The 27,947-nt window shown below is 37.1% G+C and overlaps 1 protein-coding gene across 5 annotated transcripts; it reads left to right on the forward strand.

Moving 5' to 3' along the window:
• SLC37A1 (solute carrier family 37 member 1) lies at positions 1-27,924 on the forward strand. Of its 5 annotated transcripts, none has more exons than XM_081951148.1 (21): positions 1-221; positions 3,387-3,431; positions 3,838-4,040; positions 5,204-5,285; positions 6,173-6,299; positions 8,190-8,268; positions 9,043-9,178; positions 10,769-10,845; positions 13,255-13,421; positions 14,157-14,194; positions 15,806-15,883; positions 17,645-17,773; positions 18,663-18,753; positions 19,447-19,509; positions 20,917-21,002; positions 22,152-22,200; positions 23,203-23,276; positions 23,560-23,638; positions 24,244-24,341; positions 25,403-25,455; positions 26,755-27,924. In XM_081951148.1, the coding sequence occupies exons 3-21, from the start codon at positions 3,985-3,987 to the stop codon at positions 26,768-26,770; spliced, it is 1,578 nt and encodes a 525-aa protein (XP_081807274.1). In that variant the 5' UTR covers positions 1-221; positions 3,387-3,431; positions 3,838-3,984; the 3' UTR covers positions 26,771-27,924. The 5 variants fall into 5 exon arrangements, with proteins under 5 accessions (XP_081807274.1, XP_081807278.1, XP_081807277.1 ...); XM_081951150.1 differs by lacking the exon at positions 1-221 and adding an exon at positions 368-437; XM_081951149.1 differs by lacking the exon at positions 1-221 and adding an exon at positions 929-1,154.
• The last annotated feature ends 23 nt before the right edge of the window (positions 27,925-27,947 follow it).

Below are 27,947 nucleotides of genomic sequence, written 5' to 3' on the forward strand. Positions count from 1 at the left end.
TGCCACCTCTCTTCCAGCTACGCCCTTTTCTTGCCCCCGAAGAAAGAGAGGCTTGAACGAGCCAGACAGGTTCCCCGTTCGGCTATCCTCGCCCTGCGCCGCGCCTAAACCAGGAAGTCGCTGCCCAGGGCAGCTGTCGGAAATGGTCTCCTGAAGCGCCGGCAGCGTTTCTTTCCAAGGCGACTCGGCAACCGGCCACCGCCGCCGTCTCCTCGCTTCGGGTAAATTGCCGCGCTCCGAGATCAGCCTGTGGGGAGGGAACAGGCGGGAGCTTTGGGGAAAGGGGCTTTCGGGGAGGCGGCAGCTTCGTAGCGCGCTCTGCCTTGACCGAGGGGAAACTCTCCTCTGAAGGCGCTGCGTATCGCACCTGCGGCGGCGGCTGCCGGGCAAACCAACCGAGCGGCAAACTGAAGGGGGATTCGGCGGATGAGCGGAAGGTGTGCGGGGGCGGGGAGATAGCATGTTGGGGCGCTGATGTTGGCCCCAGTCTCTTTTCCAGATGTCGATGCATCGTTTCGAACACATATCCAAAGACGAAATAACGGCTCACCCTTAAATAAGTCTTACTTAGGCGGTGTTACTATGTGTTGCTCTTGATTGGGTGTATGCTTTTCCGAGATATATTCATAGTGACGGTTATGAGTATTGAGATAGCCCCAATCAACCCCAAAGCCTGTGCGACGGCGGCTCGCAACTGAATGGGGCTGATTTTTTCAATTGTGCAGCAGATTCTTAACTAGTTTTGTCAATCAGGTTTTCAAAAGCTAAGTCCCTCTAGAGCAGGGGTGTCCAAACTTGGGAACTTTAAGACTTGTGGACTTCAACTCCCAGAATTCCCCAGCCAGCTGGCTGGGGAATTCTGGAAGTTGAAGTCCACAAGTCTTAAAGTTCCCAAGTTTGGACGCCCCTGCTCTAGATGATAAATGACATCCAGTAAACCGAGATTCTTGAAAGAACCTAACTTCATTCTTAGTGAGTTTCCTCTCTGGATGGGTGGCATGGCAGTGGCATAGTTGTTGTTTGGGGAAGAGAAAAAATAGTGCTTATTTTCTCAGGATTTAAAAGTTTGGTTTTATGGTTTTTACCTACTGGATTTCATCATAGTTATGGCTGACAGATGCAATCATTACGAATGATTGAGGCACTTTAATAAGGTCAGTAGACTTGAGCAATATCTTTCTGTGGTGGATTTAATATAGAAATCAGTCTGTACAGAAGTCAGTTCTAGGTTGGGATAAACTATTTCATTTCAGCAGGCTGTCAATTTCAGGTAAAAATTGTGCATGCATGGAAGTTTATCATTTAGGTTGAAATGTTCTTTAACAATCCCAAATACCTCAGATAGAGCAGAGAAGCCAACTGAAAACAAACAGCAGAATTATTAACAAGTTGCTTTTTATTGGCACCCCTCCCCCCAATAAAAATCTGCAATCTTCAAATATCTTCTAAAAGAAACTTTTTAACATAGCCTAGATAGATTCATTCAAGAGTAGCATTTTTTCATCCAGTACACTAGCATCAAGAATATTAATGTCTTTTACAATTTCTGATTTAATCCCAATTTTTAGCTAATTTCATCCAGGAAACTATTTTTTAACTTGACGGCTCAAAAGCCAAGTTCTTGAGTGCAATTACCTTATAACTTATGATTATATAAAAAGCCAGAAGCTTTCAGGTCACATATGTCTTATAGCCTATCAGCTCATTGTCAACTGAATATAGACTTCAAACATGTAATACCTGTTTTATTTTTACTAGAATTGTGGAACAGCTAGAGTTTGACAGTCTTAAAGTTCATTTGAAAAGTGACAGGTGATGAAGCAAGCAGTGAAAAGATACAGCATCCAATCCTGATCCAACACTGTTGTGTGATAATTGATGCTGTTCATCATAACTTTTTTCTTCCTCCTCCTTTTCTCTCACTCTTCCTTCTTTTCTTTTTCACCAATGGTTCTGTTATTTAAGTTTCAAAATATGAAGTTCTTTTCTACAACAAATGATTGCTTAATCTCAATGGTGGCCCAAAGGAAGCCCATCCAAATATTATTCATATCATTAGAACCAAGAATTTCTTAGGTCCATTACTCCTGCTTTTATTTTAGTAACATCACTTTGGAAGGGAAATATATTTGGGGCTGCTTTTGTTATGCAATCGGGAATCAGTCTTGTAATTCATAGAGATCCACAGCTATGACAGAAGAGTTATTGGGCCAAGCACTACAATTAAGAAATAACTGTTGTTTAAGTTTTGCTTTGATATTTGCACTTCATCCTCTTCATATTCCATTTCCAAGACAATTAAAGACAATGCTATATGATTGTTACAGCCCAATAATACACTGACTCCCGCTCTTGAAAAATGTAATATAGGTACTCTCATCTGTCCTCTTTTTAAAAAAACATTTTACATGACCTCCTAGCAGAAACAATATTTTACTTACACGAACATAGAAAATCAAACATTATGAAAATAAAACAGGACTATAAAATTTGGTACCTTATAGGTTTGTGAAATTGACTAGAGCAGCGATGGCGAACCTTTTTGGGCTCACGTGCCATAAGTGGGGGGAGCGCAGGGGGGGGTAGTGTGCGGGCGTGCCGCACCCATAATGCAATGCGCGATCCCCCCCAGTGTGCATGTGCGCACTATAAGCGCTCCCCCCCATTTTATGCATGCTTTTTTTTGCCCTCCCCAGGCTCCAGAGGCTTTATAGGAGCCTGGGGAGGGCAAAAATAGCCTCCCCGCCCCCCCGGAAGCCTTCTGGAGGCTTGAGGGACCTTCAGGATGCTTCCCTGAAGCCTCCAGAGCAGTCAAAACGAACCTCTGAGCCGGTTTGCTCGGAGGGTCGTTTTGAGCGCTTCGAAGGCTTGAGGGACCTTCAGGACGCTTCCCTGAAGCCTCCGGAGCAGTCAAAACGACCCTCCGAGCAAACCGGAAGTCTGTTCCCAAACGTCCGGTTTGCCCATAGGACCGTTTTTTTTTGTGCTCCTGAGGCTTCAAAGAAGCTCATGAAGCCTCCAGAGGGGGGTGGGGGAGGCTCTTTTCACCCTCCCCAGGTTCCTATAAAGGCTGCCCTGACAAATGGCTCCGTGTGCCACCTGTGGCACACATGCCATCGGTTCGCCATCACTGGACAAGAGTAGACAAATCATTCCTGGAAGGAAGCACCCTACCCCCACCTCTAATATCCCTAAAGAACTGATAAATATTTTTTTAAATTAAATTTCATACTAAATACACAGAACTGAAGGTATAATGTTTGAAATTATGCATATTTGTAGACTGTACATTGAAAACTAGCCTAAAATAAATAAACAGCACCAAATGATAAAAAGATTTTCAGTAAAAATGTATATGGCCTTAATACCACCTATTTCTTTCACAGTTGCAAGGTAAACTATTCACTCATGTTCACGTGTTTGGATGAATGGTAAGTTGGAGTACTCAAATTCCAGAAAATGAATCTGAATATCTTGGCATCTATAGAATCAAATAATTTGGGACTACAGAATTCCATCTTTTCATAATTTGTTTTAATACAGTATTTTGGTTATAGCTTTTAATTTGAAAAAAGAACTAATCCTGGGATAACATATAACTTAAATCTTTTCAAGATTCTTTTTGTTCAATACATTTTTCTTCCACAGACTGAGATACAAAGATAATGCATTTGAATTTATATTTATTTTTATAATAAAGCTGATATCCTTAATTTAAGATTTTAACTGCAATCCTATGAACTCTTACTAAAAAATTGGTTCAAGAGAACTCAATAGGCTTATATTCAAAAACGGATGCATAAACTGATGGCTTGAAAATATTATATTTGTATAAAGTTAGGTATGTGGCAAAAGAATTAACTCCTCGGTGATTGGTAACATCAAGGAACAAATGTAGTTACATTACATTTTGGTTTGCTGCTAATTTGGACCAAAAATCGGAAGCATCTGAATAACAAAAAGTTAAACCTGGTACTCAAGTAAATGGCTGAACTTCCACCTGGGATTCGTTTGATCACTTCATTTACAAAAGACCAATGGTAAGTTGTGGTTTATTATTGCTTGAAAAGTTTTGATTTCCTTTTTAACAAATCTACATTAAAATGGAATTGTTCAGAAGAATCGTTCAGAATATCTATTGTTAAAATGTGTATTTGTTTTCTCTGTGTTGATACTTTTTATGACTGTAATAATATACTGCAGATCAGTGACGTGCGGTGAGGTTTATGGCTGGTGAGGCTGGTGACGTCATCAGGAAGGTGGGGAATGGGACCACATGTTCAGGAGGCTGAGGCAGCCTCAGCCTTCTGCACACATGGTCCCATTCCCCGTCTTCCTGAGTCAACATGAAGGGGACCCCGGAGCGCGAGCTGGCGGAGCGCACTCCACGGTCCCCTTCATGTTGACTCAGGAAGGCAGGGAATCGGACCACGTGTGCCTTTTCCCTTTTCCCTTTTTTTTTCATGATGAGAGCGGTGAGGCTCTGCCTCCCCTGCCTCCCCTGACCGCACATCCCTGCTGCAGATATACAGTATTTCTAACAAGTGCTGTAATATAATTGTTGGGCATGAACCATAAACTTGGTGGTTCTTTTAGATCAGAACCACTGAGTTCAAGTGTGTATAAGATTATCAGTTAACTCGGTAGAAAGTCGTATAATCGTGTCTTGATATGCAAAACACAAATGAAGAATTTCTACCCTAGAGATTAGGTAATGTTTATAACTAGACAATATCTTGAAAAATCACAGCCATAGAAATTGACTGAAAATTTGCCCATTTTACTTGTGACATACGGTAGATATCATACTTGTTGGGCATGAATCAATTTTCAGAACACCTGGAAGCTATTCTAATATTTCCCTACTTATCCAGCAGTGTTTGTAGCTGATGCACAACTTCTGAGTGAGTGTACCTAAGATCAGCCAAAGCTTAAATTATTAATCTTTGGGAAAATGTACTCATGAAATACATTTTTATGTAACTCCCTAATCAATGGCAAATATCCTTCTTGAATATTCTTTCTTTTTAATGACAAACTACCTTTTCCTTGTTATGTTTCAAAAATTGTGTAAGACAAATGGAAAATTACTTAACTGATTTTATCTGCATTTCTGGATAAAATAGAACAACCTAAAATAATTGCTAAAATATTATCTGCAAATAAAATAACTGCAAAGCATGAAATGTTTGTTTTGTTACAGGTATAGGGCTTTCATATTTGTCTTGACTTTCATGCTGTATGTTAGTTTTCATTTATCAAGAAAGCCAATCAGTATAGTTAAGGTAAGCAAAAAGGAAGTAAGTTTTTTTTCTATATCCTGGTGATGTCAAACAAGGAAGTATACACTAAAAGTATAACTGTACATGACAGTGCAGTAGATCTATAAAAATTCTGGGTGACAATTAGAATTAGATAAATGTACAGTAATAAAACTATATAAACATATTCATAACAAACTATTATTTGGTTAACATTCTACAAAGATGCTATATTCAAAGATATGTAAAACCTGTGTGTATATATCTTTAAAAGGCTTTATTTCACTTGATGTCACACTATGTTTGAAATATTATAAATGTGCATTTAGGATGTTTATAAAGATACAGATATGTTGTGATGAATTTATCTAGAAAAGTATGTTGGATATTCTCTTAAAAGCTGTCCAAATCTTTTTATGCTTCTCATTTAACTTTTCACATGGCTAATTAGCCTTATCAAGTTTTGTGATAAACATAAAAGTTATAATCTACCTGAATTAGCCTTATCAAGTTTTAAAATAATACAGAGTAACATTCATTCATTCAATTTATTTGGCCAGCCATCTCAAACAAGTGTCTGGGCAGTGAACAATCATAAAAATAAAAAAGTAAATATATGCAGCCAGGAAAAATGATAATCCATAGAAGTTAATATAAAAAGGAAATGGGGTGCTTAACTTTATATTTAATTTTATAATACCAGATAAATTTCAAACTAAATAATGCATGTTATTTAAAATTTGAAAGATTGAATCAGCCTTATCAAGTTTTAAAATAATATAGTATAAAATAACTTATTTAACTTCATTTTAAATATATTTACCAGTGTCTGATAGCTTGTTCCAGTAAGGTAAAGACTCAACAAAATAAAATATTCAATAGCATTTCTCTTCTCTCCTACTTTAATTTAGGGAGAACTGCATAAGCACTGTACTACTCTTCAAATTATTGAACGGGATACCTATGAAGAACATGCCATCCACATTCCATCTGTTAAAACATTATATAATGAGTCTCGCTGTGGCTGGGAACCTTTTGGTGAGTAATAAGTCTCCCTTCCTCTGATAATAATAATGAAGAGTGTGCAAACAACCATAATGTGCCTTGAGTGCAATCCCAAAATAATTGCAGCACTGCTTGAACACCATCGGAATTGATAAATTCACCACCAGTCAATTGTAAAAGGTAGCCTTACTTGATACAATATCAGACATCCTACAATATCTGTAACACCTTCAGGCATTCATATCTGCCTATCCAAGGTCGTTGAGAAGGGACCTGATAAGCAGACAAAAATGCCAAAAGCAGTCCAAACATGTGGTTGATCGTAAATAATAATAATAATAATAATAATAATAATAATAATAATAATAATAATAATAATAATGGGATTTTCGTATACAAATGGACAAAATACTGGCGCATAACACACCAGACATCACACTGGTTGAGAAAAATAAGGTTACAATCAAAGACATCACAATACCAGGTGATAGCAGGGTCAACGAGAAGGAAAATGAAAAAATCACGAAATACCAGGACTTAAAAATTGAAATTCAACGATTATGGAACAAACCAGCAGTGGTAATTCCAGTGGTAATCGGCACACTGGGTGCTATTCCAAAAGCACTGAAATTACATTTAAAACAGTTAAAACTTGACAAAATCACCATCAGTCAAATGCAAAAAGCTGCACTGCTTGGATCTGCACGTATATTACGAAAATACGTTACGACGTCCTAGGCCCATGGGTGGGCCCCAACTAGTAATCAATGCCAAATCCGGCGAAACAACTGGCCGCTGTGATACAATCGTATAATAATAATAGAACACCACTGGAATTGACAAAAATCACTATCAGTTGCAATTGGCAACTTTATTTGGAACATATTACATTCTGCAAACAATACCTTTAACACTTACAAACAAAAACATGTACCTAATGCCAGGTCCTTGGAGAGGACTCAGTAGATGCATAAAAAGGTCAAATCTAGTCTAACCATCTATCTGACTGTGTAAGCAACCGTAATAATTAGAAAAGATTAGCAAATAAATAATTGAAGTAAAACCCTGTTTGAAATAGGACAATCGGAAAAGTATATAGATTTTACTCCATCAATTTTATTCTAAACATATCCTTACCTGAACTTTTTAATCTTGTAAGAAGAAAATACTTTTTGAAGTAAGTCAGGAACATTAAGAATTTCAGGTAAGCATGCATGCATGCATGCATGCATGCATGTATGTATGTATGTATTTATCTATGTATCTATGTATCTATGTATATATCTGTACGTAATGTGAAAAAATGAGCTACATTATTTGACCTGAATCTTGTAACCATTAGTGATATAGAAATTTAAAATTAATTACATACCTTTTTCCTTCCCAGTTCAGTATTAAATGTATTGATAGGCAGCACAAATACTAGCAATGTTGTTCACATTCAAGGGAAATTGTGAAGGAGACATAATGACTGCAACCCTTCATCACATCTCCAGGATTTTGTAGATAGTATTATGCATCCCTTTTGTCAGATACAGCTTAAGCACTTTGTTCTTGGCACAGGTTTAGCTGAATATACAAAGCCAGCACATGCCCTTCTTTTCCCAATGCATTTACTGAATATGAACTTGTTATGCAGGGATATTATTATTTAGACACATTTTAAAAGTTAGATATGAAAGGCCCATTTTAAATTCTGCACAATTTCCATTTGTATAATGGTATGATTATTAAGTTATGTACTTTTATTCATAAAAGTACATTTTCTTTTACTGTAATTTGATCTTGAGAAAATTATTTTCTCTTTAAATTATTTGAAGCCATTTCATTTAAAAAAATACTGATGAATAGATAATCACTATTTATAAAGTTATTTGTATCTAAGCAATTTGGTGCTGTGTGTGTGTGTGTGTGTATTCCTAGATAAAAGCAACTACAAGCAGTTATTGGGAGCCCTGGATTACTCATTTCTCTGTGCTTACGCTGTCGGAATGTATCTGAGGTACATTTTCTTACTCTTTATCTTGTTTCATGAGTTCAGTGCGTCAATACAGAATATTATACCATTGTTGATCTTGGTCAGCATTCTGCTTAGAGGTTTCTGGAAAGCAAAGAGAATATTACTGAATGAGAAATTTTGGAAGAACCAAATCAAAACATGAAATTTCTCCTATTGCAATCAAAGTTGAAAGAAATATGACTTCATAAACTCATGAATTTGAATGTGTTTTGGGTGAGAATTGACATTGATTCAATTCTCTGCAAAACCCCAAAATATTTCAGATACCTGTGATTCTTGCTGCCACTGCTAAGCTGTAGAGTTCCATTTTGAAATGTGAGAAAACTATTTTGGGCTGTATAAAGTAATTCATTTTAACCCAGTTTTATATCTACGTGCATAAAATAGAGTACACCAAAAAGTATTTGTTTAGGCCACTCAAAAACCTATGCTTTAATGACTTAAAATAATTGTCATCCTGTTATTTGCTTTTCACGGAGGGTCTTAAAGCCTCTGTGCCCCTTTCCTATCTCTTCATGTTTTGTAGTAGTTGTGATTCAACAAGCTATCCTTTGATATCATAGATATTTTTGGACCTGATTATACTGGAGACATTTTTAATAATCTTGGAAATATATTCTTGAAATTAAACTCGAAACCTACATTTTGAGGATTTTAATAATTTGTAAGAGTTTGGTTTTCAGAGAGCTATGATAATGATTAATTTTAGTTCAATATGCATTCAAAATTAATCTTCTTTTTAACCTTAATTTAAAGTGGCATAATAGGGGAGCGTTTGCCTATTCGATACTATCTCAGTGGTGGGATGCTTGCCAGTGGATTCTTCACTGCATTATTTGGAATTGGCTATTTCTGTAACATACATAGTTTGTGGTTCTACATCATTGCTCAGGTAAGCATGACTTGGTTATTTTTCCAAACCTCTCAAATACAGCCCTATGAATATAAATGCATCTATGCTGCTCCCTTTTCTTGTTGATGTTCCCCAACCATAGTTTGGAGGAATTTTAGTGTTATCATTACATAACTATTGTGGCTAGTAACTATTGATGACTTGGTCTTACATGGCTTATCTAATTTTCTTTTTTAACAATTTTATTTTATTCAAAAAATAAAAAATCCAAAAGAAAAAAAATTGAACAAAGGGAAAAAAGCTAAATAAAAACATTGAAAATAATGTGAATTTTAAAAAAGGACCAAAACACATATTATTCCCCCTAGTTGAACATTGACAAATCAATTGCAACAATAATAGACTCCCCCCCCTTGCAGAGCAGGTCCATTCTTTCTTGAAATACATTTACCAAACCAGTATATACCATGCCAAAATGTAATCATATTATAGGTTTATATAAAAGTGTTATGATATTAGATTTCTCCAGTTCATTTCTTAGTGATTCCTGCTTTCATTGAATATTCTGCATAGCAAAAGTACGGTTTGTGAAAGTTACCAAGGAAAATCTCTTCTGTTCTTTGACAGAAACATTTATATATTATTATTATTTTCTTTGGTAAAAGAGTTTCTATTATTATTTGATATAAAAGTTTGTATTATTCTTTCTGCCGATAAACCTATTTCTTAAAATCTTAACTGTTTTGTCGTTATTCTGGGAATTTAGGCAATAGTATATCCTGAGACAGATCTTTTTTTACTCTGAGGAGAAATTTTATAATCCATTTTTATCTGTTTTGCAACCCAAAGAGTTCTAGCAACAGTCTAGACTACTATTGATTAAAAGCAGTTGATTGTTAGGAAATAGAAGAATTCAAAACTAATTTCTAAATCTGGCTTTAAAAGCTGGAACTTTCATTGAAAGTAGCTGGACTTTGCATTGAAACAAAAGACACATGTTGTACTATGTATTTTGTAGGAGTCTATTTCCAAAGCAATATATAAATAATTTAAAAAGAAAATGTTGCCTTCAATTCTTACTCTTCCAAAGTACATATTTCCTAATGACAAACATAAATCTTTGGTAACGCAGAAGATGCCTAGTATAGTCAAAAAGATGTTGCATTTTATGTGAGCTCTACTATTTAATAACTGAGAGGATTGCTACCTGCTTCAGAACTAAGTAATGCTTGATTATTTATTCTCTTTACGAGTCATGCATAAATCAATACTCCTTTCACTTTTGCACTTTTGGCACTTTGCACCTTTCAATTAAATAGATGGAGAATAAAAAGATCACATAGTACATGCCCTTCTGTTGCACAGCAATTACTCCATATACTTCAAAATGACCCAGAAAAGTCAAATTATAATGACTAATTTGATATAGTACTGACAGAAAAGAGTAGTACAACTATGAGACCTATAGTCTAGATGATTTATTGTGTTAATTAATAATCATAATACATTTTTTTCTGGAATGTGTACCATAAATTTAAATATTATATTTAATATTAGCTCATTGTACTGTATATTGTAGCTATGAAATATTTTGCTGCAGGATAATCTTTGCCCTTAAAAACTTTTCAGGTAGCTAATGGATTGGTACAAACTACTGGCTGGCCCAGTGTGGTCACCTGCATTGGCAACTGGTTTGGAAAAGGAAGGTAAATTCTTTATTTTTCTCTCTCTGGGTAGAGAGGAGAAATCTTTTGGTAAAGGCCAAGTAACTAATTCTAATAAAATAATGCTTTATCATACAGATAAACTCATATATTATAAATGTTGTGTTTTAACCATAAAATTGTGAAATGAATTCTCCTTTATATATGAATGAAATGTCCAACATGTTGGCTGTCCTAATGAACAACTGCAACCCTGGGCAATGGATAATAAACAAATAACAAAATAAAGAGATAATAAACCAGGATACTTAAAAGCATTAACCGAAATTAATAGCCAACCAGAAACTCAAACTTACTTTACATCAACCAGCTTGGTCCCAATTTTTTAGGGTTGTCCTGAAAACTAAAGAGATTGGGTCCAACTAGTGGGGGAAGTGAGAGATTGTTCCAGAGGGCAGATGCTACAGTTTAAAGAGAATACTTCTCCTCTCCCATTGTTTCCAAGAAGAGTCCCAGAGCATACCAATCCTACTAAAGCATTGTGGGATGAAGAAATACCATCAGGAAGAGGCATTCCCACAGATATCCCACTTCTGTACACAGTTGCACAAAGGCCCTCTTGGCCATGACTGTGTGGTTGTACACCTTGTGTAGTTATCTGAGAGGTGTACACCTTGTGTAGTTATCTGAGAGGCGTAACCACACAAGGCCATATCTTATTAACAACTCAGCACAAATTTGTAGAACTTATCCACTGAGTTCCAAGAATGGTCATTGTAGCAGTCTATCAGTACTCTTTCTCCTCTTCATCAGAAGGGAACAGGTTATCCTGAACAGAGCAAGTGAATGACACTCAAAGGATAAAATAAAAGCAGGGGCATAAGCATGTTTTGCTATAGCCACAAGGTAATCTTTAAGAGAGAGCCAGTTTGATGTTGTAGTTAAGGGTGGAAAGTAATAAACTGTGAGTTCTATTCCTCTCTTAAGCCTAAAGCCAACTGGGTGACCTTAGGCTAGTCTCTTTCTCTCAGCCCTAGGAAGGAGACAATAGCAAACCACTTCTGAAAAACCTTATCAAGAAAATTGCATGGACTTGCCCATGTAGTCTCTGAGAATCAATCACAATTGAGTGGGGGGGGGGGCTATAAGAAAGGTTCTTACCTATATTGGAGTCATACTTTGTCTTCTTCCAGTGGTCTTGTAAACATCTATTTTGGTCTTTTGGAGGTCATCTATAAACCAGAGGTCTGTGCACAGCGTCCATAGAGTCACAATGTGATCCAAGTCTATTGCTCTCTCATTCTACTGGCAACAAAGATCCTAGTTGAATCCTTATCTGTGTTTCAGTGACAACCTCAAGTTCCCTCTGAAACTCTATCAGATCTTTTAAGTACCTGGGGTGAACCAATCAAATAAAAATGGCCTCCCTACAGTGGAGGAAAATGAATGTAAATTCAAAGTTAATGGACTGGTCTGTCCATGACAAATGACTGATGACTATTTATTATGGCTCCAGATCACCATGCCATGGTGCCATGAGACAAAAAGACAAAAAGCAGGCCTAACATTTGGTTCCTGTGTGAATTAGGTGCTGAATAAACATAATCCATGGTGAATTCCCAGGTTGCCTCAAAGTCTGCAATTAGAGATGGCAGGTTGAAGTTTATTATGGATTTTGCTGTTTGTTATAAAAAATGATATTATGAAACAATTATAGATTATTATTATTATTTTGCTTGCTTGTTTTAATTCATAAAAGGCATATTTCAAGCCTACTGTATTAGTGTTGCCTGTATCCTGGAAAGAAATCCTAAAATGTAACCAGCAATATGTGCCTATGTGCCTGTACATGTGCTTGACCCATGTGAATAGAGGAAAGTTTAGGGATGAAGCTGTTCTCATCCTTTGGAATTGCGCTCTCCTCCTTTAACAATACAGTACATGCTACTGATCGGCTCTCTAGGTCACAATCAGTGACTTTGAGAATGGTCCCCAAGCAATGGAACTTGTAAAAAAATCAGTCAGTCCAAGCCATGGACTATCTCATATTCACAGTTCTGATTCATTTTAATCTCCCTGTTGCTAAACCAGAATCTCACTTGTTCTCAACTCAATATATATTACAGGGTGGTTGTGGGGAAAAATAAAAAGAGAGAGTACTACATATGGCTCTGAGTTCAAGAATAAAAGCCAGAATATAAAGCTAATAATTCAGGATTAGTGTGTTAATGTACTGCTGTGATGTGTGAACCACAAAACAAATTAATTCCCAGCTTAGTGTGAAATTTATGAAAGGTACCAAAAACAATACAGACCAATCTGGTGTTTAAATCTGCCTGTACATGCAGAATCTCTTCTAGAGTCTTAAAATTTAAATATGCAAATATTTTAACTGTATATGGTTAATGTCACTGAGAATATTAACCTTTTTTTCTTTTTCATTCATTGTAGGAGAGGATTGATAATGGGATTATGGAATTCCCACACTTCAGTAGGAAATATTTTAGGATCCTTAATAGCTGGCTACTGGGTATCTACCTGCTGGGGTTTGTCTTTTGTAGTACCTGGCATTATAATATCCTTAATGGGGATTATATGCTATCTGTTTCTTATTGAACGTAAGTACCGATGGTGAAATGGATTTATATATGTTTATATATGTAAAAATGTATGTCGGTATATGTATGTGTATAAAAGTGTGTGTGTGTGTGTGTGTGTGTGTGTGTACACATAAATACATACACACATACATACAGTTTCTGAATATGTTTTCATATGGAATTAATCAATCAATGCTATTCACAGCCATCAAGTAAATTTTCCTCGCCTTTGTCAAACAACAAAATCGACTTTAAAATGTAGAACGGAATCCAGGATAAGACAGGATCTGTAACCTTAGCCATCTCCTAGTTTAGATGTAGGTTTAACAGGTTTAGACGTAGGTTCATACCAGTGGTGGGATTCAAAAATTTTTACTACCAGTTCTGTGGGTATGGCTTGGTAGGCGTGGCATGACTTGGTGGGCGTGGCTTGGTGGGCTTGGCTTGGTGGGAATGGCAGGGGAAGGACACTGTAAAATCTCCATTTCTTCCCAATCAGCTGGGACTCAGGAGGCAGAGAATAGATGGCCAGTCAGAGGTGGTATCGGTTCTCTGAACTACTCAAAATTTCCGATACCAGTTCTCCAGAACTGGTCAGAACCTGCTGAATACCACCTCTGGTTCATACTTATGACAATTCTCCATTATTGTGCCCTTTCACGATAATAGTTTTTTATTGCAATAGTTGGCAATATTTTGAGAAACATGCCATATGCATGTTAATTAATTCTATTTCCTATTGAATCATTTCAGATCCTAAGGATGTAAACTCTACAGTCAAATCATCAACTGTAAGTAAAGTGGTGTTTTTAACAATATCTGACAACTGATGTTGTTTGTGTGTGGGAGAAAGGGGTTAGGGAAAAAATCAATCTTGGAAAATAACTTATTCAGCCTCCTTTTCCTTTTCCTTTGCAAAACTGCTGTGATTCTCCTAGTTTGGGGCACTATATGTGCACATACTGGTTTATCTTATGAAGCGTTTGAACCAAAATTGAAGAGATGACTTTATTCAATAGTTTCAAGATGCCCCAAATGTTCTCCCACTGGATTATTCTCAGTGGTGGGTTTCGGCCGGTCCACACCTGTTCGGACGAGCCGGTTGGTCAATGAACCCGGAAGTATGTTCCTGCCCCGCCCCTGTCACTCACTCGCTCACTCGCCACCCCCCCCCCGCGCCTGTCCAGAAGCCGCTCCATTGCTAAACCAAGCTGCATGCCTATCCATTGAAAACAGCGCTGAGTGGGGTGGGGAATCCTCCCTTTCCTCCTCTCAGTGATCTTTTGCGAAGGGAAACAGCTCTGAGAGGGGGGGAAGCCTCCCATCGAAAACAGCGCTGTGTGGGGTGGGGAATCATCCCTTTCCTCCTCTCAGCAATCTTTTGCGAAGGAAAACAGCTCTGAGAGGGGGGAAAGCCTCCCATCGAAAACAGCGCTGACTAGGGTGGGGAATCCTCCCTTTCCTCCTCTCAGCGATCTTTTGCGAAGGGAAACAGCTCTGAGAGGGGGGAAGCCTCCCATCAAAAACAGCGCTGTGTGGGGTGGGGAATCCTCCCTTTCCTCCTCTCAGCGATCTTTTGCGAAGGGAAACAACCCTGAGAGGGGGAAATTCTAATGTGTTTTCCATATGGCCGGCCCTCAAAGACCATTGGGAAGCTGCAATTGGTCCAGAACGCAAGAAGCTATATGTGACTCACAGTATGCCCATGTAATTCCCCTATTCAAAAGCTTCACTGACTTCCATTAGGCTTCCAGGTACAATCTTAGGTGCTGGTTATCCCCCATAAACTACCATGTGACACAAGACTAGCTTGTTTGTGGGACCATCTCTGGTTATATTGTCTTGTCCCACATACTGTTCCAAGCTGGTCATGATCCTTCATGAGATAACAACTTCATGTTGTTGGACCCAGGAAATTTGCCTTCTTTATGAGCGCTTATCCTTTAGAGTGATCTCCCCCTTCCCAGATTTCATTGTCTTATCCCCTCCCCACTAACCTTTCAAAAAAGATTTAAAACCTTGTTTTCCCACTAAGCATTTTAGTTGGGATGTTGGTTGGTGGTCATCTCAGAGATGCATATACGTATGTTTCTATATTTATTGATACTGTTTTTAATTTTATGTTAGCCACCCAGAGTTGCTTTGGTGATTTGGGTAGTCATAAAACATTGATTAAATAAAATAAAATGAATTAAAATAACATATGCCCATTGGTTAACACCAAATAAGACAATTTCTACTAATATCCTCTTTATAGAGATGGCACAAATCATCCCTCTGTCATAAATGAACTCAGTACCTGTTGTTCCTTTTGTTGCTCCAGCCCCAGCTCCTTTGCCCTACCCTCCCCAATCTTCTATTGCCACATCCTTCTTAATTGCACCTATTAAAATATATTTCAGAAACATCACCCGAATGTCCCAAGTAAATTCAGCATTTTGAAGCCAGCGTTAAGCAGTAAGGTATCAGATACATCTCAGGTAAAGCTAAAATATTTTCACAAATAGTTTCAAAGTACTTATTACAATCCTTGAACAACATCTGCATGCTATAGAAAAATTCATGCAGCTTAATGAAATAGTCTTTGTTTAATCACATTTGTTCCAATTCTTCATAATCAGATCTCATTTTCATTTATCTGTCCTTGTGTAGATCAGTATATCACGTGTGTTTAATTTGGGTGGGCAATTACTTTTACTGCTTTAAAAATACCTTGTTAGAGTCCGATGTTGCTGGCTTTACCCTTAGGAAAGATGAATCAGCCAGTTCAGATGATAGAATAGAAAAGTGGTCTTTCCAATTGACCCAAATCCTGATTCCATTCTGTACCGAACTCCAATTTATGACTTTAACCATTCTTGTAGCCAGACTCCAATGTTATTAAACATCCTATTAAACATTCCAAAATTTTAAGAAAGGTCAACATTTTGTTACGTTACCAATGCGCTTGTTAAATACTGATTCCTTTAGTAATGCTCTGGTTAAATGTTTGTAAGCCGCCTATAGTTGCATCAAAGCAAGACGTCTGGCTGTCGTGGTCCACCAGTAGCCTGCCGAGCTGGCAGCAGAGTCGGACAGTGAGGAGGTTGGGGAGGAACATGGGCCAGTCCTGGAGTCTGAGAAAGGCTCAGACGACAGCTCTGTGTCAGAGGCAGAGAGGGGGCCACGGCCATCTGGGAGTTATGTGCTGCCTCTGGAACTTCCAGAGTCAGACATCAGCAAGACAAAGGAACAGGGGGAGCCTGTTCCCACTGTGCACATGCGCAGAGCTGCCAGAAGGCAAGAACAGTTAACACAAATGGGAGGAATAAGGCTTGGAGATGATTGGCCCCTCCCATAAGACATAAAGGAGGAGCAAAGGCACGTGAGCCTTTGTAGGAAGCAACTTTGTTCATTCTGGTTAGTTTAAATTCTGAAGCTCCGTTTTGACTCTGTGCTCCATGTGGCCTTCCAAAGGTAATTGGCAGTTAGGTCTTTAAGATTTTTTAAGTGAAAGCTAAGGATACAATTTATCTTTTTCCAATGTGAGGGAATTATAGCTTAAGCAATGCTGCAACGCTATCAACAACAGTATCTATTTAGTTCTATGCTTACAGAAAACAGGGTATTCAAATTCCACACGGAAAGTCCATAATATGTGGAATCATGAAAAATAGAGAAACTCCTATTCCTCCCTCTTAATTAAATCATAATAGTTACTCTGAAGCACTGCCTTCTACTCCATAGCTGTGCTCTGAGCCAAGGGATAAATAAACATGCTTTGTTTGCATTGAAAAAACAAGACCTCTTTCTGACTGTTTTACAGCATTTGCAAGCACATTTGCCCTACAAAAAAAAGACAAGCAATTTTTGTGTAAAGACAGGAACTGCTTTTTGTTTGCTTGCTTCTTTTCCTGAGAAAACGGTAATAATTCCTTGCACTCACCTCACTGAACAGAAGAAAATTAACCTCAAAAGCAGGAACGGGGATTAGAGGAACCTGAAGAAGTCTGAAGTCTTCCACCTTGGCCTTTGGTCCACAGGGGTCGAAATGGGAAGTCTCTGATCTGGATGGGGCTCCCACTTCTGTCATTACACATAGAACATACATAGAACATGACATGCTTCCTTAGTATTCGGTATATAAATAGCTTATCAATATATCATTATTATTTTGTTACTGTACATTACAATATTTCAGTTGCTTAGTTTATAAAGAGAAGAGAAATACTGCTTATGCTGTTTGATGGGGTCTTTTCTAGGATCCAGAAATGCATTGTCTGCTACGAAGCAATGAGCATTGCACAAAGCGACTGAATCTTAATGGAGGATACGAACACTTTGAAAATGGAAATACTGCTATAAGTTTCATTGGTGCTTTGCAAATACCTGTGAGTATGCCAGCTTCTCTAGTAATGGTAGTAGGGGATCATTGGAAATATGCACATCAGCCAAATTCTAATTTGAATGTGGGGACTATGGGAATAAAACCATTAGAAGTATGCAAATCAACTAATTTCTAATTTGAATTTACAATCAGACTTGAATCTCTTTGATTTCAAGATTCAGTTCTACTGTATCAAAGTATGTGTACACATGTGCAAAAGGCTGCTGGATCTTTGAATCAAATTGAAAGCCCCTGATTTTATTCAACACACTAAGTGAATTTGACAATTTAACAATAATTCATTTGAAAGGAGAAGATTTAATGAAACTGAAACCTGAATCAATCCTATTGATCCCTAGAAAACCATCAGGTTTGTTGTTAATGCATGGCTTTGGATATTAGTGGGTATTACTCCAGAGAAGGAAACCCTCTAGACAGTGTAACATTCAAGGAGCAAAAAGGGTTGTGCACTTAACAGAGGGGAGAGATTAGAATAGACTATGCGAGAAGATTCCTCCTCCCCCTCCCAAGTTCAAAAGATTCCAAGATCACAGTCACTCTTAAATGATTGCAAAAGAGTTTTATTGGATGTTACCTTATTTGTCGATTTGCTATGGAACCTTCTGATGGATCCATTATCTCATATATTGAAATACATTTTATTGGTCAATCTTACAGAGAGTATGTAACTGCAGACCATGCTGTTTGCTTTGTATCAGTGGTTACCCCTCAAATATAGGCTGTTTATGCATGATCATATATTATCATTCAACTATATCTGTATAATAGTGGACACATATGATGTACAGAAATCCTTGCACAAAAATTAGCCTAAAGTAAAATGCTTATTGTTTTTTTCTTTTCAAATTTATCTTATTTTTCATTCTTTGTAGGGAGTGGTAGAATTCTCTCTCTGCCTATTATTTGCCAAATTAGTCAGCTACACTTTTCTTTTCTGGCTACCGCTATACATCACTAATGTAGGTAAGTGTCCTAGTTTAAAGAATTATGTAAGGCTGGTCATATAAAATATTGCCGCAAATCATATTTTAGAGAGAGTTTAATATGGTCAAACGTTTTCCAGGTATACTATTAAAAATTCAGTGAGTCACAAGTTTACTCCCCTGAGTCCTTTTTGAATGGTTGTGTTAAAAAATAGTAAATAAAGCATAATAACAGGCAAACATGACTCAGAATTTGATTTAGTAGATGTGATGAATTAAGTTATTTTTGTAAGTTAAACAAAAGCTTGATAATTTCCAATTATATAAAGTACCATTTGCTAAAAGAAAAACTTCAATTTTAAAAAGTATTTGTAACAATAAAACATACAATCCGTTATTTGTACTTCATTTTGAAATATATTAGAACAATCCTTTATTAAGAGAAGAAATACATTTAAAAAAACCACAAAATAAATTCTGCCTCCGAGGGAGTTTTCCTTTTATATAGCTTAATATCAGATATATGAGATGACATGAGATTCCTCTACTTTAATACTAGACACAAGATGGGATGAAAAATAGTTCAGTATGATTCCAAATGATCCAATAATTTTTTTCTCTTTATTATAGTTCAAAAATGTATTTAGACATGTGTACCTGCTTTCTTGGGATATATTATGGCACTTGAAAATATTTAAACTGTCACCGATATATTTTTATTTTTCATTGGTAGAGCATATTGATGCCAAAAGGGCAGGTGATCTTTCTACCCTCTTTGATGTTGGAGGAATTTTTGGTGAGTGTGCAACTATGACCTGTTTATTATTGAAACCTACACATATATGAGTCTTTGGATTTTTAAATTAAATTCTGAAGCATTAGAGACAAGAAATGCTTTAAAACAGGGAGTAGATGCTGATAATTAAAGCTTGGTTGCTGACTTGAGAAAATTATTGGAAAGTGTCTTTAATGGAACTGTCAGATTGCCTCAACTTGAACCTTTAAGTAAGAATGATCTTTGACTCCATTTGATGAGAAAGGTATAGTTTACTAAAGGTCCAGTGAAATACAACAGAGCAAAGCCAGAACTGAAATTTGCACGTCAAATCCCCATCTTAGGCACTTCCCATTGCTGCCCTCCCATCGTCCATTCAATTTCAAAGAAGATGTTTTTGAAATGGTGACTCTGGGTGTAAGCTGGCTTGCAGCTGCATTCTTCACATAGCGGAGTGACGGAGTGACCTTGAAACAGTGTCTCAGACAAACACAACTTATTTCCATTACTTCCACTTTCCCCCAAGCATTCTCCGTCCCTTCCACCTTCCCCCGGGGTCCATGGTCAGACTGAGCCATAGTAAAGCGCAGGTGTGAGGTGGCAGTTCTGACAGAAGTTTTGGATGAGAGTGATGGTTTTGATATTTTATAACAGTTTGTATAGGGCAGAAAAGAAGGCATCATTGGAATATATTCGAATATATTCTTAGAAGTTAGATAGAAATTGCAGCATTCAGAACTGATGTAGAAAAATAGTTCCGCAAAGTCTATGAATGGATTCAGGAACAATATTATCTTTCCTATATTAAGTGAAAGATTGGTGAAAATATAGTGGCATATCTTATGTCAAGATAAGAAAAATATCTTTGGGAGCAAACAGTGATAACTGAAGTAATGGAACAAATATTACTGCTAACAGAGTAGAAATTGAACATTTATAGGGTTCAGCAATGTGATTTATGTAAAACTCCCATCACTTTGAAACCAGCTCTGCTCCTTTATTATTTACTTAAGTGTGTGAAAGAACTGGGCTTATTTATTTCTGGCTCAGCTGTGCTGTATTTCATACCATAATAAATTTTTTGAAATGCTGCTGCTCTTTCTGGTTCATCATTTTTAGGCACCCTCATCCTTCCTTGATCCTAGCAAGATTTTTAAAGGAAAAATGATCGAAGAGTTTTTCATTTAATCCTCATAGGAAGTGCTCAGATTTCTTTGTGCATATTTGAAAATAAAGCATACAACATAAACAAAGGCTATGATGGAGATGCAAGTGGGCTATTCTCATTTTGTAAGGATCAGAAGTGAAGGATTTCCACCACCATCCCACATCTACAGCAGAGATAGTGTTTATTTACAGTGTTATTTTGTCAGTTTTGAATGTGCAAAGAACATTGCTACATTTTGCACCTCTCTCGTTTTTATACAGGTGGAATTTTAGCAGGTGTAATATCAGACCGATTCAAAAAAAGGGCTACAACTTGTGGTGTGATGCTGTTGATAGCTGGACCCACTGTAAGTTATGAGATGCTGGAGGATGAGGATGATGGAAGTGTTGATGCCTTTTTGAGTTACTGTAGTTTTCGGAGTACAAGACCCTCCAGAGTATAAGACACACATTAGTTTTTGGGGAGGAAAATAAGAAAAAAAATTCTGCCTCTGCCTACCAGCATCCATTGGTATTCATTTGGTTAGCATCCTTAGCAAACAGCCTGGTCAGCTTCAGCACATTATCGCAGCCTGATTCAACACAAGCAGCTGATGCGCGGGTGGATCAGCCTCCAGAATACTCCTAATCAGCTGTTCCTAGAAGTGAACATTAACAACCAATTCACTGGTTGTGAATGTGAGACTTCACAACTTCTTTGGGGCTGAAACGCAGCTTCAAATATGCAGCTGATCTACTTAGGTAGCTCCGGTGAGTACAGCTGGCAGAGCACGGAATTGGTCCAACCAAGCAGCAGCTGTTCCAGGCTGGTTTTTTGACCTCTGCGCATTGTGTTTTGGGGCAGTTCCAAGCAGCAGGGACGAGTTCCAGGTGGCAGCAATCCCCGGTAGAACCACCTGAAAATGCGACACGTAGAGACCCAAAATGGGGCATGAGGAGGCCAAAAACGCAATGCGCAGAGGCCGAAAACGCAATGTGGAGAGGCTGAAAATGCAATGCGCAGGGGCGGTGATTGGCGGCAGCGTGCTCTGGCGATCCCTGCAGCCTAGAATGGGTCTGAAATAAGCATTTGGAGGCTGAAAACACAAGGCACAGAGGGCAAAAAGGTGAGGCAGAGGTCTAAAATGCAACACGTGGAGGCCGAAAATGGCTGAAGGGGCCGGAGTGTGGGTGGGGCTACATTCAGTGTATAAGATGCACCCAAATTTTCACCCTCTTTTAGGGGGGAAAAGTGTGTCTCATACTCTGAAAAATATGGTATAATGTGTAAGCAAAAGCAGGCTTAATGAAATATATTTGCATTTTTGTACCCTAGTGCGCATTTAAGCATTTTTCTCTATTTAGAACAAACTATATCCATTTCTGCAATTTTGAATAATGGCAAATGAAAATAGAATTCTAGAATGAAAAATAATGCTAATTTTTACATCTAGCCAAGACAGCTTGATTTATTACAGAATGGTTTGCGCTAACTCTGCTATTTGTATTTGTCCCAGCTGTACATATTTTCTGCAATCAGCAAAATGGGTTTTGAGGTCACAATAAGTAAGTTTTATGATTTATTTTTCCTTGCCCCCCACCTCCTTCATTTGGGTTGTTTAAACAAATCCACTGCAACTGTTACTTAACTCTGGGTTTCGGGAGGCAAGAAAATGCTGTATTCAGTGTATAAGACACACTCAGATTTTCACCCTCTTTTTTGAGGGAAAAAGGTGCGTCTTATACTCCAAAAATATGGTAGTTTTGTTCTTCAATAAAATATTTCTCTAGGTTGGTAAATAAGAAAAAAACAACACTGATTCTTTGTAGCTACAGTCATTGCTTTAGTAGATAGTAGGGTATCAGTAAACCATTACAATGTTTACATTTATCAGTTGTTTAATTGCCCATAGCAATTAACTATTATTTATTAACCACTGATTATTAAGGTACTTAGATCCAGCAACCAAGGTGCTGGGTTAAACAGCAAGGCAGTGAATTTTAGTCCTCTCTTAAGCAGGAAAGACAGCTGAATGATTGTGAGTCAGTCACTCTCTCTTAGCTTCACAAGGCTGTTGTGGGGAAAACAAAGAGGAGGAAGGAATATGTTGGTCACCTTGAGCTACTTATAAAGTAATAAAGGGAGGATAAAAACCTAATAAATAAGCCAAGGGGAAGTACGAGTCATTAAGTGTTGTGTTATAAATAGCTGTGCTGGTTAATGACCGCAATAAAAATTTTCTTTTCATTACAATAAATAGCATGAGCATCATCGACCTTAGTGATACTTCCTTTACAAAGCGGTATTTTAAAAGATTGCACCATGTGTTTCCTTGATGTGCTTCAAGGGGGACACACCTATTGGAAAGGTTCATAGCTTACCAAGTTCCAAATAAATTAGAACTTGAATTTAGCAGAGTTCACTCATGTGTTTTTCCCTGTGCCTATTCCTTTCAATAACAAACTAGTATGAGCTTTCCAATGTTTGATAAAATTAAATAGCAGGTCCTGCATCTGCTGACTATTGATGAGATTAAATACGTACTAACTTTAATTTTTAAATTGAAGTTATGCTGCTCATCTGTGGAGCTCTTGTAAATGGTCCATATGCATTGATCACAACAGCTGTCTCTGCTGACCTGGTGAGTCCTTTTCTGTTCTGTATGCAGCATATTATCTGCCACAGTATTTTTGTTGTATTGTTTTAAATAAATATATATATATAAAAATTCAGAACACAAATTCTAGAGGAGGAGGAAAATACATTGTGTATTAGTGATATTCAGTAGCAATATTATAATTACATTTTTTTCAGTGTTACATCAAATAACGTGAGAAAGATTTACAATATAAGTAAGATGAAGATTATCACTGTCTTTCTTCTCTGTGTTTAATTATTTCTATCTGAATATTTTGTTTTTAAAGGGTACCCATAAAAGTCTTCATGGAAACGCAAAAGCTCTCTCAACTGTTACAGCCATCATTGACGGAACAGGCTCCATAGGTATGATGTCATCCTCAAGAACAAAAGGCTGAAAAGTTTGACAACAAACTCTTGACTGGCCTTTCCCAGTCTGATCCTCTCCAGATTTTGAGAATGTTCCATCAGTGTGAGAATTACATTTTTAAAAGGCTGCAGTAGGGATGTGCCTATGTGCATCAGTTATAAACCATCATCCTTTTTCAATGGTGAAGGTACACACACACACACACACACACACACACACACACGCATGCATGCAATACAGTGCAGTGCAGTGGTGGAATCCTTATGCAAATATGTTAGTTATATTGACATTTCAATAAAAACTTGGTAAGTATGATAAGACCCCAAGTTGTGAATCTTGAAAAATGATGCTCTGCTGGCACTCCCATAACACCAACTACAACCCAGTGAAGTGAATGTCACAAGAGGACTAGCTTACCATCAGCCCAGTGATTCCGCTTATGATTTGCGCATGGAAATGGGTGAGGGTGGAAGAAAAAGGGGCTGGATTTGTTGTCATTCAGAACAGCTGGCAAATTCAGTTATGAGTTTTCAAGCTCATCCTGAAGTATTATATGCCTCAGATCCTGGACTGTTTTTAATGTATGTGCATGGTATTTTAGGTGCAGCATTGGGACCATTGTTAGCTGGTATTCTTTCATCATCTGGTTGGAACAATGTCTTTTACATGCTGATGATAGCAGATGCCTGTGCCTTACTGGTAAGTCATACTGTACCGTACTCCTGCTCCCTTATTTGTTGAAACATGATATAATCAATTATTAATGCTTCTGCATGAACTTCTGCAGTGTGGGCACTTTACCCAAAGGAGCATTTGGATACATGCTGGGCTAATTGTACTTCAGTTTCTGTATGCTTGTTAAAATATTTTTACTGGAAAGAGAGGGTACGTTTATTTAAATAAGTTTCACCAGTAGACGTCATAGCATAGTTTGTATGTTAGCTAATAGTAACATTCGTGAACATATCATTAGAAAAGGGATAGTTAAAAATATGTTCCTCAAATAGCATCACAAGAGATTATTCCTACAGTACTAAAATGTAAGAGCCAGTTTTATGTAGTGGCTAAGGCACAGTCTAGAAATCAGGAGATCATGAATTTTAGGCTCTCCTTAGGCACAAAACCAGCTGTGTGACCGTGGGTTAGTCACTCTTTCTCAGTCCTAGGAAGCAGACAAGGGCAAATAACTTTTGAAAAACTTGCCAAGAAAACCACAGAGACTAATCCAGGGCAATTTCCAGGAGACAAAAACTAGCTTGCAGGCACACACAACAACAGCCAAAACAATTCTATGATAATCTAATTCTTCCTTATGGCCTGAAACAAATTTCCACAAGGGAGAGCTATTTGCATAAGTTAATGACTGCTGCAAGACCACATATTATAAAGATTCACAATTACATGGTAGTGATTTTAGGCTGCTACCTTGTTAGGCCCTAGTTTTATTCTTACTGGATTTACTGAAATAATTCTGAAGTTTGTTCTAAATTTCTCCACTTTGGTCAGAAGGAGATAAACCTAAAATATCACACATCAAAGAGTTACTAGTAATCTGAATGTGCTGTCACTTCCTTTTAGTTTCCCACACACACCCAGGTGGTCAAATGCCTTGTTTCAAAGATTGAAATGAAGAATTGGTGTTCTCTTAACATTCAGCAAATCACTATTTAGATAAAGAATTGGTGTCATTAATTTGTTGTTTTTTTATTTCTTGTTGCTCTCAATATTTTACATGTAATTATTTTTAAACATCTTTACAGTTTTTACTCCGCCTTATACGAAAGGAACTTCAGTGTAGTCTTGACCAGACCTTGTAAGTTTCTGCATGGTTAAAAAAAATTCTGGCCTATTTACTGTAACATTCATTTTTTTTATTATGTATTTTTTCACAGAGCATTTTTACCACTTTTTTCTCTTTTTGCTATTTGGAATTCTGTTTCTCAATCAATACATCTTGTAATATATCTTCCACAGAGACCATACTGATACACTGCTGAGAAGTGTATTCAGCCACAAATTTCTCACCTCTTTCACAAAAAGAGGTGTAAAAATGCGGTACATTTTTAAATACTTGCTGCAGTTTTCCTATAAATAAATTCATTTTTTATATATTTTTTTCAATCATTTTAACTTTTCTGTATGAAATGCTATTTTAAAGTATCCATATTTGTTTTAAATTTCTGGAGCTCTGATTTAAATATATTTTCAATTCCACTGCTACGTTTAACTCAGTAATTGCTAATTCTGTATATAAGTAGAATAACATCTCTCTATTTTGTGTGCTCTTTTGTTTAAGAAAAGGCAATTGTAGCCCTACTGTATATAGTACAAGGTGCAAAGCTCCAGAGGCTAGTCCTCAACTTACTATCACAATTCAATCCAAAACTTTCATTGCTAAGCAAAGCAGTGAGTTTTGCCCCATTTTATGACCTCTTTTTTGCCACAGCTGTTAAGCAAATCACTTCAGTTATTAACTAAGTCGTGTGGTCATTAAGTGAATCTGGCTTCCTTCATTGACTTTGTTTGTTGGAAGCCAGCTGGGAAGGGTCTAGGACAACTCGCCAAGCCATGCAGCACCGCTGCTTCTACATTATTTTCATTTTGGTCAATGGAAATAACATTGAAGAAACCGTGGCAGATTACATTTATTACATTGAGTTATCCTGTGTGGAACTGTCCCGTAGCCAGTTGCCCTTTAGCGAGGTGGCCGGCCACGCCGTGTTGGCCACAGTGAGATGGCCGCAACAAGTTTTGGGAGGTTACAAATGGTGATCATATGTCCCCAGGACAATGCAACTCTCATAAATACATGCCCGTTGCCAAGCACCTGCATTTTGATCACACAACCATGGGGATGCTGCAGTGGTCCTAAGTGTTCAAAAAATGGTTATGTCACTTTTTTCAGTGCTGTTATAACTTCAGACACTCACTAAATGAATGGTTGTAAATCAAGAACTGCCTGTGTATCTGTTCCTATCTAGTGGTCACCCAGATCTTTAAAGCCCTGATATGATAAACCTAAATATCTATACATCTTTCTTTATGTAAATATATAAATTTAATTCATAAGATTTCTTGTTTTTCACTTTCTGATATTTCCATTCTTTTGTAGGTTTAAGGAACATTAACTTTTAGACAAGAGATTTATTTAAAACAATTATTTTTAAAGAGGTTAATCCGGAAATCCTACTTGATCCCTCTGAGAAGAAAGCTGCTATATAAAAGTCACATTGCACATCTTTCTTTGGATTGCTGATATCCCTGGAAATAATAATATTTGCACGCAAATCGCATTTTCTGAAAAGCTTGCACAGTTATTTTTAGCCATCAGAATTTTGACTCTTCGCACCTCCCCTCTTAACTTTGCACATTAATATCGGGAATGTGACAGTGTGAAATAAAAGATCTCCTAGCTATTCTACATAGCAGAACTGAGTCAAAGAAAAGAGTGCCTTTCTCTTCACTTTGTAAAAATATTATACTACATGATTGTTTCCATGTTTTAAGAGAATATACAGATTGAAGACAAAAAGCGAAGAGAATAAATTAGCTCTGGATACTATTTTGTAATGTACTAAAAATGAGCAAAATGTGGACTCAGCTGTCTGTCCTGTTATATGCCATGTTTACTTTTTGTTTAAAAAAATGACTGTTGAATATGCAATACTTCCCATTACGAGTGTTCAGCTTTTTCTGTTGTCCAATGTTACTAATATTTCTCATGGTACAATTAAATATTGAACTTGAATATTTATATAGTTGATTAGTGAATTAGAAGCAAATAACTTGTATTAACAGAACTTTCAAGGCATTTCAAAATGATAATATCTATTAGCCTGCTTGATTTTTGAAACTGATCAAAATGAAAATTGATTTTAAAGGAATATACAATAGTTACTGCATCTGATGTATTTATCCTTTCCCATAGGTATTTTTTAAATCATTTTGGGAAAACATTATAAAGTAAATTCACAAACACTGAACCAATTTGCTAGCTGATATTGTTGATATCCAAATTTGATACATTCGGGAGATTTATCTTTGATGGGCTTGCTGGGACTTTCCTTCTCATTGTGTTTCGGCAGAACTGGCCTCAGCATCCAACTAAATGGTGCAGAAATCATACCTTCGTGACAGTATATTCGCAAGAATCCTTCTTATGTATTTGTCTCTGAAACCTTAGAATTGCCCCAGATGCATTTGAATAATTTGATTCTTGTTTATAAGTGCATTTTGGAAAGGACAGAACTGTATTACCTCTATTAAATTACTTATTTACTTACTCGTGTCCTTTAATTGTTTAAT

The sequence above is a fragment of the Natrix helvetica genome, assembly GCF_964273705.1.
Source record: "Natrix helvetica genome assembly, chromosome: 4".
NCBI lineage: Eukaryota > Metazoa > Chordata > Lepidosauria > Squamata > Natricidae > Natrix > Natrix helvetica.